This window comes from Rousettus aegyptiacus, unplaced genomic scaffold, assembly GCF_014176215.1.
Source record: "Rousettus aegyptiacus isolate mRouAeg1 unplaced genomic scaffold, mRouAeg1.p scaffold_m13_p_6, whole genome shotgun sequence".
In the NCBI taxonomy this organism is placed as follows: Eukaryota; Metazoa; Chordata; class Mammalia; order Chiroptera; family Pteropodidae; genus Rousettus; species Rousettus aegyptiacus.
The window spans coordinates 72489140-72500537 of NW_023416309.1; the positions used below are offsets into that span (position 1 = coordinate 72489140).

At 47.6% G+C, this 11398-nt stretch overlaps 2 protein-coding genes across 7 annotated transcripts in view; both read left to right on the top strand.

Moving 5' to 3' along the window:
* PIK3R6 (phosphoinositide-3-kinase regulatory subunit 6) overlaps positions 1 to 4163 on the top strand; it is a 57095-nt gene extending 52932 nt beyond the window's left edge. For 3 of the 6 annotated variants that reach the window (XM_016154682.2, XM_016154683.2, XM_016154686.2), the window contains 2 exons: positions 735 to 847; positions 1444 to 4162. In XM_016154682.2, coding sequence (XP_016010168.2) covers positions 735 to 847; positions 1444 to 1600 — 270 coding nt within the window. In that variant the 3' untranslated portion in view covers positions 1601 to 4162. Of the gene's footprint in view, positions 1 to 734; positions 848 to 1443 lie in introns of all 6 variants that reach the window. The other 3 variants (XM_016154685.2, XM_016154687.2, XM_016154684.2) reach the window with 2 other exon arrangements.
* Positions 4164 to 4551: 388 nt separating this feature from the next.
* On the top strand, positions 4552 to 6604 carry MFSD6L (major facilitator superfamily domain containing 6 like). The gene has a single exon (XM_016154651.2). The coding sequence runs from the start codon at positions 4612 to 4614 to the stop codon at positions 6403 to 6405; it is 1794 nt and encodes a 597-aa protein (XP_016010137.2). The 5' UTR covers positions 4552 to 4611; the 3' UTR covers positions 6406 to 6604.
* The last annotated feature ends 4794 nt before the right edge of the window (positions 6605 to 11398 follow it).

The following is an 11398-nucleotide window of genomic DNA, read 5'->3' on the forward strand; positions in this document are numbered from 1 at the left end:
CCAAAGCTCCTGTCCATGTGTGGATTGAGCCAGCAACCCAGAAAGGCCCTCCGAAAGCCCCACCTGGAATCCAGGCTGCTCCAATTTTCTGCCCAGTGGCACAGAGCCCCTCAGCAGCAGCTGCCTCAGGTCAGGGGTCAGTGGGCTGCCTGGAGGCTGCTTTCTTTCGGCCCTGGGGACTTTCTAGAGAAACCATGGGATATGGAAGGTGAAACACCTTGCCCCAGGTTCCCTGTGCAGAGGATGAACCCCTTCCACCAGTATCTTGCCCCCAGATGATTCCATGGTATGAATTGATAAGGCCTGATCTGAGCCATGGGGGGTAGGAGGCCACTTTCTGAACCCTCTGTTTCTGTCCCAGGTAAATAATTTTGTATGTAATTCAACATAGAACTGAGGTCAGGACTTATAAAATTCCACCCGTGACATGCCTAGCATACAGGAGCTGCTCAGGTAACTTGATAACCTGGCAAGCTATAGCCACATCATTCCAGGTTGTGCTCAAAATTAAGGACAACAGATTGAGTAAAGAACCACAGAAACAATGAAAGACCCAGGGGCAAGAGCAGCCTAGTAGCAGTTTCTGCAGGATTGTCACTGCTCTGAGTCACTTGCAGGAAGAGAGCCGCGGACCCCATGTGCTCGATTGAAGAAACACACCAGAGTCCAGGGTGGGAGAAATTGACAGAGCCATCTGTCACAACGGTGACACATGAGCTGTCCCTTTGTTGCAGACGGTGACAAACACCTTCCGGACAGCCAGCATTCGGATCCAGAGCCAGGACCAGAGGCTGCTGACACTACTGCTAGACAAAGACAATCGGCGTACTTTCAGGGATGTGATCAGGTGAAGCTGGGCCTGCCGTCCCTAGGGTTCCATGCCTCATGGGGCAAACCCAAGCAGCAGCCAGCCCCTACCATCTCCTGCCTCTAGCCCAGGATGCCTGGCCAGAGGTAGATCCTGTGGCCAGGCAAGTGTCCCTAGTGGGCATAGACTTAGGCCACTGCCCTATGACTTGAATCCAGGAAGAAGGGCAAATGAACGGCTAACTCTGGGCAGCAGCTGATAATAAAATTTCCCAAGATTCCTGCATGAACACTCAGCCTGTAGCCCTCCTGATCCAATCCCCAGTGCTGGCACTGGCCTCTCCAACACTGGCTATCCTACTGTGGCAGCTGTGCTCCAGTTAAAGTGACCCTTACTGGTCTCCCCTGGGGAGGTATATTTGGGTAAGGAAGGCATACAGAGTGACCCATCCAGGCATGTCATCCTCTCCCAGTGTTTGTCCTAGATCTAAGATGCTCTTTCTTGTCCTGACATTTCCTTTTCCCTCTATTGGGCCCTCTCTTCTAGACCCTACAATAAAGGGACTACATTTAAAATCTCCAGGCAGATTTGACCCCTGAGATCCATCTCCTGAGTTGGCCTTTCTCCACCCACAGGTTTGAGGTTGTTCCCTGCCCGGAGCCATGTTCTGGGATCCAGAAGTCTAAGGCACTTTGGCTCAGTTCACACCAGCAGAAGGAAATGGAAAGGACCAAAGCCAAGCCCAAACCCCTTCTAATGCCCATCAACACATTCTCAGGCATCGTCCAGTGAGCCCGAAGGGGCAGTGGAAGAACTGAATCTGAAAGCCACGGGCCCAAGAGGAAGGATACACTACCCCACCAGTCCCAAACACACACCAATGGACAGAGCCAGGTCAGGAGGCCCTAGGCATCTTCTTGCCCTAATCGGGAGCCAGCAAGTGCCCAGAACACAAGAGGCTGGCTGTGGTGCATAATGGAGCAGGTCTACGTGAAGAAGGCTCAAGGGTGGCCCGGGCAAAGCCGCACACATTCAAAGCCCAGCTCTTTGCACAAATGTCCACTCTTTCATTGATTTTCAATTCCCACCTCTCCCACTCAAGCTCCCTACTTAGCCCTTAAGATCAAAGTGAGAGCTGTGTCCAGGGCCCTGTGCCCTGGGGGAAAGTGAGAAGTAGGCAAAGGCAACTATACTTCCTCCTCCTGAGTCTGCTCCCTTCCTTCATTTTAGCGTCTGCTCACCTCACCCAATTCTAGGTAGCCATCTCTCTCAGTTGAGAGGAAGTGTCAGATTCAATAAATGCACACTAAAGTGTTTCTTCTTTAATCTAATACCAAGCAATATTTATATTTTAATAGAGATTAGGAGCAGTACTTCATTTAACCTAATGAATTCTCTTAGGCCAGGTAAGAGTTCTGTGAAGTAATTTATTGGTGTGCTCTGTCTAACTGCCTACCCCTCTCCTCATTCACATTGGCTTAGGGACTCCTGATCAGCACTGTCCCAAAACAAAGGTGGGAATGCAGGCTAGTTTCAGAGAAACCAGAGATTAAGGACATCAAAATTCTTGGCTTTTGAGTTTGAAAACTTAAACCCACATATGTAATGACACAGAACCAGTTCCCTCACCCCCAGGACTAGGTGTGAGGTGAGGGGAAAAAGCAGCAGAGAGAACATGAAGGCTTGACTTGAGTTCATCACTATTACCTGGGTAGAATCCCCAGGTATCATCAGTTGGGAGTGGGGGTGGAGGGTGGAAGAATCCCTTTTGCATTTGGAGATCCAAGAGTAGAGAGGTAGGCACTTCACTTTTGACCTCATTGCCCTATGAATGGGGACAAGTCCCACAGCACATTCTCAATGCCTAGGGGAATGGCGTAAGAAGGGCTGCCTGGGGCATCTAGGTAGATGGGCCCAAGAGTGGCCTTAGAGAGAGTCCCTGTGCCCCATTGGGCATGAGAAGCAGGTGAGGTTTTTTCAGGTAGTTGAAAGCAAACAAACCCAGTGGGGTCTGACAGTAAAAGGAGAGAGGTGCAGATGTAAGTGGCAGTGGGGACCACGGACCTAAATCTCATAAGATGGACAGCAGCAGGGCAGAGTGCCTGCCCCTCAATGGAGATCAGCCCTAGACAGGTGAAGACTGAGGGGTGTATGGCTGCGACATCATTCACTGATACTGCAGAACCCAAGGAGGAGAGAGACTGGGGACAGCCCTCAACAGAACTGAGGCGGTTTTAAACCAGAAATGATTGACATCACTGAATTTGTGAGAGTTTACCTGGAGGTAGTTAGATTTTTATTCCTGCCACTGGGGAGATTTATGTCAATTTGGGCATTCATAGTTACGTTCATAGTTACGTTCTTTATGTAAACACTCACAGTGTGTTAGGTGAGGGCTCTTGGCCTCCCTCCCCAATAATCTCTCTATCAGCTTGCAGTGGAAGCAAATGATAGACCAAATTCTGCTACACATACACCACTCCCCAACCAGATTAGGTGCTCTGAAGAATCAGTGGCTGGACACTGGACCATTTTGGAGTAAGGCCTATGGCATCGCTCCAAAGAATCTGGACTGTAGGACTATCTAGGTTCTTAAACTGTATTCATTGAGAGAGGAAATGCTCCCCCCAAAATGACAACCAATCCATGTGACTAGACACTACTAAATTTGCCGGTGAAACTTCGCCAATATCTATCATGCTAATTAATGAAGCCACTTCTGTTGTTCTAAGATTGTTGAAGAGCTAGTATTTGCTGCCTCTGTAGTGTGGCTTTTTGATTAAATATTAGCTAACCACCTTTGGAGTGTGGAGTACTTCTTAACTGGACAACTTAAGTGTAGCTTAAAACTATCCAATACATACATACTGTTTCAGTGTCTGGAATGGCCGCCTGGATGGGGTGCTGGAGTGCCACTCCAAGACCCCTCAGCTGTCAGCTCTCTGGGAATTGTCCAAACTAAAGAAAATTGTGTCCACCTTCCAGGGAGAGCTCATACCCAATGAAACAGCTCTAGGTCCTGGAGACAAAGATAGTTGCCTCGCTGGAGCTTTGATTCCGAAGGAAGCAGAAAATAAACAAGATAAACATCGAAGTATAAACCAGTCGTGTGTTGGAAAGTGAATAATACATGCTATGGAGAAAAATAAAGCAGGGAAGGGCAGTGTGCGAGTCTAGGGGAGGGTGAGATTTGGTATTTCAGTGACAGTGAACAGAGATGGTCCTTGAAAGTAACAGAGTGGCCCTTGATCAGACCTGAAAAAGATGAGAGAGCGCATATCGTGGCTTCCATTCTCGGCACCCCACCCCACTCCCTGTGACAGTTTCACTCGCCTGAAGCAATTTAGAGATCTCAGATTTGTGGGCGACGCGAAACAGCGTCGGGAGCTTGGGGGCTCAGCTTGGAGCGCACCCTGCAGGCCACAGGCCGCGACCTTCGCGCACCTGCATATGTCCAGCAGGTGAGACAGCCGAGGGCTGCGTTGCGGAAGGCAGGGGGTGGGGAGGGCGAGGAGGCCGCAGGACCTGGCTGGTGCAGCCCGCAGGTGCGCCGGCCCCGCCCCCAGGTGCACCGCCACTCGGGGCGGAGCCACTTCCGGGCCCGAGGCCGGACGTGAGGGATGAGGTCGACCGTTGACCTGGTGACCACGGCGCCGCCGGAGGCTGGAGGCACCGCCCGCTAGCTCTTCCGCCCGAGCTTCCCTCCTGGGGACATGGCGCCGCGCCCTCCCCGGCCGCGGCCACGCCCGTCAGGTGCCCCGCTCCGCCCTCCGCCGGCCCGGGTCTGACGGAGCCGGGCAGCCATGAACGCCAATCCCCAGTGGGACATCAGCAGGACGCTGGGAGTGGCCAGGCTCTTCCAATTGGTGTGTGGGGTCCGGGATGCCTGCGTGACTCCGTTTCTGACCCTCTACCTGAGGCAGCTGGGCTTGGCCGCGCCCTGGGTGGGCATCCTAATGGGAACCAAGCACCTGATCGCAGCCTTCTGGGCTCCCTTCTGTGCTTTCCTGGCCAAAAGCTACCAGAAAAGAAGGGTGCTTCTGATAGGCTCGCTGCTTGGCTCCGTGGGAGCCAGCCTGTTGATGGCCCTGGTGCCGCCGCTGGACAAAGATCTGGGGTACCGCTCCTGTAATGGCAGCCACAGCGTGATCACTACAGTCCTACCTCCCGGGGTCGCACTAACTCTGAACTTCACCTCAGCCCAAGAGCCAGCCTTAAACCACCCTGCGGAGGCGCCCAGCCTCCCGGACAAGAGGAGTACAGGGATACAGGACGCCTCTGGCTTCAGAAAAGGATCTGGGAAAAGTATCCAAGAACCTTTCAGTCACCTGCCCAGCTACTTTGTGGGCTCCATTGAGGGAGCCGGGACCACATCTGGCGTTCTCCTCCACCCTGTCACTTCAGAGATGAAAGAAAGTCCCTGGGAAGGTGCTTTTAAGGTGGTCAGTACTGCCCTCCCTTTGCTTGCTCGGGATTCAGCCCTGGGAAGTCCAGCCAACTTGTCAGTAACCAAGGGGAACATCGGGGTCCTTGGCCTCTCCTGGGAAGGGTTGCAATGGACTTTCCTTCTCTCCTTGGGGTCTCTGGTGTTCTGGGAGCTGCTGACAGCCCCTCTGGAGCAGGTGGCGGATGACAGCCTTTATGAGTACCTAGATTTTGTGGATGCAACTGATCGTTACAAAAACCTTTGGATCTGGAGGCTGCTGGGAATGTCGGCAGGCGTATGTGGCATTGCAGCCTTGGTGGGGCAGCTGGACTGCTTCCTGATGACAAATGGCCCCCCAGGTGTGGTACACTTCTATGGCTACTCGCTGGTCAGCACCCTGGCTTTACTGGTGAGCATCACATTTCCCGTCCCCGTCTACCGGCGGCGGGAGCCCAGCTACACACCTGTCAAAGTACTGTCTCTGGTAGGGGGTGACCCCCGCCTTATTCTCCTAGCCTTCACTGTCTTTCTGATAGGAGCCGCCACCAGCACAGTACAGAATTTTCTGTTCTGGCACATGAAAGACCATGGGAGCAGCGAGCTGGTCATGGGTTGCTCAGTAGCCCTGAGCTTGCTGGGGGAAATTCTGCTTCATCCATTCAAAACAAGGTTGCTCAGGAAACTGTCCAGGGTGTGCTGGGTGGGGCTGGGGCTAGGCTGCCTCTCAGGGCAGCTGCTGTACTACTCTTTTCTCTGGAGCTGGTGGTCTGTCCTCCCTGCTCAGATCATGAGTGCCATCAGCAACGGGGCTCTGTGGTGGGCAGTGGAGGCCTCAGTAGAGGACCTGGCCACTCCCAGAACAGAGAGACCTTTGAGTACCATGTTTAGAGGTCACTTCTATGGGAGTGGGGCCAGCCTGGGCAGCTTTGTGGGGGGCTTCGTTGTGATGCACTTCAGCCTGGCTGTGCTCTACCAGGCCAGCTGCGTGGTCCTGTTGCTCTGGCTGGCCCTGTTCCTGTCCATTCAGCCAAAACTGCCTCAGGAGCGGAAAATCAACTACTCAAAGCTGCTGGCTGTGGAGGCGAGTGATACAAGTGACTCTGAGCAGGGGACTGAACGGGACTGGCTTGTGAAGGCCATGAGGGAGGAACACTCAGACTGGAAGGGCTGAGAGAAAGTCAAGATGCGCTGATCTTGGAAGCAGCCAAAGGACTAGACAAAACTCAGTCTGCTGAGGACAAAACCCATGAGTCCTACCTCAGGCTTCAGGGAGCCTTGGGAGAGGGAAAGCATGTCTGTGCTGAAGCCCTGCTGGATCATCTCATTGTATGATTTTCTTTACTTTTCTAGTAAAAGGAGACTTCACTTTTTGCAGTTCAATCATTTTTAAATAATAGAGGAAAAATACATTTGCTAAAAAGCAAAAAAAAAAAAAAACCCTTCATGTTCATCATATTTTGCTGTATAACGTTTGTGAGAGCTTTACTAGTACTGACTCTGCTGCTATTGATTTCAGCTATGGCTGGAGTGCTCAGATTCTGGCAGTGCCAGGGAGGCAATGGGAACCTGCAGGATTCAGGTGGCAGAGGAAGCAGCTGGCTTCGATTGAGTCGTGTACATTCCTATGGGTCCTAAGGGGCATGAGCCTGATCCTATTAAAGCCATGCTGCAGGCAGGTAAGAATTGTAATAAAAACCGAACTCCTCTCTCTTCTCCCACTGATATACAGGTGCCCACACTCACACCCAGATACTTAAGTTTCCAATAAGAGAAAATGACAGGAAACATAATATGTGTTCAGGGGAGAGAGGTTGATATGTGTTCAGGAGGAGAGTGGGGGTTAATAGGTTTATTCATTCTTATTCTCATGTGTTTGTCACCAGGGGTAGGATCCTTAGACTTGTTGTCCATACTTATGCCAGATCAAAGGCAATTTTGTGTCCTTTGGACTCACAATGCATTCTCCATCTCTCAAGAGCATGTAGAGATTTTTTGCATCTGCTTTGATTAGAGTGTGGCAAGCCTCTGTAGGGTTAGTATGCTACAGTTATTCCACAATGCACCTGTGTCTAGCCACTTGGTAGGGTGCCTTCTTGAACCCACCACATCTCCCAGGAAAGAATCCTTTATTCCAGAGGCCAACCCTCAGAGTCCAATTCTTCTATCTTATCATCAGATAAGTATAGGATATTGGATTTAGAAGGAGCACAATATTATAAATGAGAAGGTGTCTCATAACTAGAGAAGGGAGACCCCATGCATAAATGTCCACTGAGCCAGACACAGTTCTAGAAACTTTATTCTTTTTAAATTCTCCCAAAGTAGCTCTAGGGTATAAATAAACAACAAAAAATTACTTCTGCCTTAAATAAGTAGGGATTCGCTTATCTCACATAAGAAGCCTAGGGGTGGAACAGCTGCTCAGCGATGCCACTAAGAACCTAAATCTTTTCATCTCTTTGCTCTATCATTCTCAGTTTATAGGTCCACAGTATTTGTTCACTCATAATACCAGGATAGCTGCTGCAATTCCAGTCCTTTCATGCTCCAGGCAGAAAGAAGAAGGCAAAGGAGCAACAAGATTGAATGCCTATATCAGGAAAACAAAAACTTTCCCAGAAATCCTCAGTAGATTTCTGAGTGAACTGTGCAATGTGGCCACCCCAAACTGCAAAGGAGTCTGGGAGATAGAGTATTTTCTACTGGGCACATTTACACTCCAAGCAAAATCAGGATCCTTTTAGGAAGAAGAGAGGGCTGGCAATGTCTAGCACAGTACCAGAAGTGGGATTAACATCTAGGCCTCTCTCATTCCAAAGCCTGTGTTCTTTTCTGCATGGCAAGCCCACTTCCCCACAGAAATGACTTTAGCAATTTGACCTCTCACCACAACCCAGGAATAAATCAAATTTGTTACCTGACTTTTACAAACAAGAAAACGAAGTCTTGGAAAAGTCACATGTTGGGTCACTGCCAAAAACACCACCAGAGCCTTGATCTCCTTATCCCATATTTAATGCATTTTCTGCTATGCCAGTAGTATCACACCTGGCTGTCCATCCAAGTCACCTGAGGAACATATCCAAAAATACAGGTTCCGGGTTCCATCAGAATCTCTCAGGTGGGGCCCAGAAACCTGTATTTTTAATGCAATCTCCAAGGTGATTCTGATGGGGCTAACCAAGCACTAGTATACTCGGTTACCTCTCCAACCCTGCGGGTCTCACCACTCCTTCGCCAAATGTTTCTTAGCATGCAGTGAAAAGAATGATAGCTATCGAGTGGTTACTATATGCTAGACACTGTTCTAAACATTCCATATGTACTAGCTCATTTAATCCTCAAAACATCTTAGGATATAGTCACTATTACCACCTCCAATTTACAGATGGCAAAACTGACAGCTAGGTAACTTACTTGAGGTCACATAGCTAGTAGGTGGCAGAGTTGGCATTCGGATCCAACCTGGTGGCACTGGAGCCTGAAACTTTAACTGTTATGCTCCATGGCTGAGAAATTGGAGAAAAGAGGGAGAAATTAAATGCTTAGATTTAAGACAACTATCACTTGAAATTTACTGGATAGTAGATAGCATTTACTATTGTAGGTAGACAGAACATACAATACCAAAACACAAACACGTGTGTATCCCCCTAACATAAACAAAAGGATGAGGAATAGGGCTTGGCTGAAGAAAAGAGTTAAGAAAGTAAGTGTGATTTAACCTGAAGATGAGGAAAAGGTGGGAGAAAGAGGAACATGAGGTAGAAGAGGAGGGAGAGGTGGAAGAGGAGACTGAGTGATATAATGGTTTAAGAATCCAAAAGATGTTATGGGAAGGATGCTGAGAAATTTGTGTTTTGGTGATTTGATATTTTACTAGCCTCTATTTGTGAAGAATTGTGTTACTTATCATGGGAAACACAGGAATGAATAAAATTCATAGCCTCTACCCTCAAGAAGCTAATAGTCTAACTGGGAGATTTACTTCTATCCATACGCACATACACAGGAAGCCCAGGACATTGGAAAATGCCATTAAAAAAAGCATTGCAGGAGGTTAGGAAAGGGATACAGAATTTCTGACTCAAGAATTCAAGAAAGATTTTGTGGAATTACATTTAAGTTTTGCTTGAAAAATAGTAATCCTAATAGGTCGAGAGGGTGGTAACTGAGGGAAGGGCATTCTAAGCAGAGGAAACATCATGAGCAAAGTCACAGAGCTAACTGTAACTTGACCTCTCACCACAACCCAGGAATAAATCAAATTCGTAACCTGACTTTGTTCACTCATAATAACAAGATACACACACACACACACACACACACACACACATCTATGAAACCATCACCACAGTCAAAGTAGTGAACATATATATCACCCCCAAAATTTCCTTCTGTCCCTTTGTCCACACTCCTTCCCTCTCCCTCTATCCTGATCCTACATAGCCTCTGATCTGCTTTCTGTCAGTATATATATAGTAGTTTGTATTTTTAAAGACTATAGTACATACTTTTTTTGTCTTAATTTCTTTCACTTGTCATAATTGCAATGATTTCTGACACCAACTACTTGGAATTAGGCCATACTGAACAGATTAATGGTACACAACTGCCCTCAATTCAGACACACTTCTGACTAACTGGCTACAAATTTGGGGGTCCCAATTTCCCCCTCAGTTTCAATAATTCACTAGAAAAATTCACAGAACTCAAGAAAGCACTATATTTTGATTACAGTTTTAATATAGTCAAAGGACACAAATTAGAACTAGCCAAATGAAGAAATGTGAAGCAGGATCTCCTCTCCCTGTGAAGTCAGGATACATCATGCTCTCAGCATATTGATGCCTAACAATACATGGAGTATTACCAACCAGAAGGACTCACCAAACTTTGGTGTCCATGGTTTTTTAGGGGCTTCATTACATAGGCATGATTCATTGAATCATTGGCCTGTTACTCAATTTTCTCTCTTTTCCTCAGAAATCGGGCTACCAGGATATGATGTGGCTCAAAGCCCCAGATTTCTGATCACATGGGCGGTCTTTCTAGCACGAACAACTCCCATTTTGAGTCTTCTCATTCACATAAACACAAGTGTGGTCCGAGAGAACCACCGTGAAAATTTCAAGGATTTTGAGGCTACCTCTCAGGATCCAGGGGCAAAAGCCATCCAGAAGTTCTAACAGAAAACATGTACAGAAACAGAACAAGATAGGACAAGCTAAATGTCAAATGGGAAGTTCAAACAGTCAGTATTTCACAAAGTCTGGGGCAGGTGTGATGGTTGAGGGTTGGGACATTCAGGAGACACCATCACAGCGATGACGAAGTCTGCCTGCATATTAAAAGAAGGACTGGGTCATAAAGACTTAGTTTTCAAGTTGTGACTTTACTCTATCGACTACCCAGTGGGTCAGTTAAGCTTCATTAAATCAAAAGTAAACACATTCTTAGCTCTCAGCCTTATGGCTATCAGAGATATTGAGTCCTAACATATCTTGGTTCCAGCTAAAACGAAAGTAAATATTGAATCAGCCATTAATGTTTATTCTCAGTCTTATTTAAACCATTATTTCCCAAATGAGTTTTGTAGAACATTTAATCCTAGTAGGATGGGGAAGGGAGCATTGAAAAAGGATTCTGTGTGGCTAACCAAATGAGGAAACAATGTAAATTATGGTCACCTCTTAGAAACTTGCAATACATATTAGTGATTAAAGACTCTGAAAAGCTCTGTAGTCAACAAACTTATTTAGCTCTGTTGGACCTGCAATTCCCCTTTCATATCCAGTACCACAACCTTCTTCCAGGTAACACTGACCACTATCTTGCAGAACTAGTATTCCTTAGAAGAGACTTTAGGAAACATCAATGTTGGTAGTTTTCTCTGTGACCTTGTTGGTGCTCAATGACAAATCCGGGCTCCCATTCCCTGAAAGGCAAGAATCCTGGGTATCCCTGCTAAGAGATTGACAAAGCTCATCTCATTAAGTTAGAGCATCAACTGATTTCACAGGTAAAGTAACTAAGTTTCAGAAAGGTTCAAATTCAAAACCAGTTCTGTGTGACATCAGAATCATGGCAGAATGAGGGATCTCTCTGGATCTCTCCCTTTGAAATAATAATAAGCTGACTATCTGAAACTCAACAAATAATAC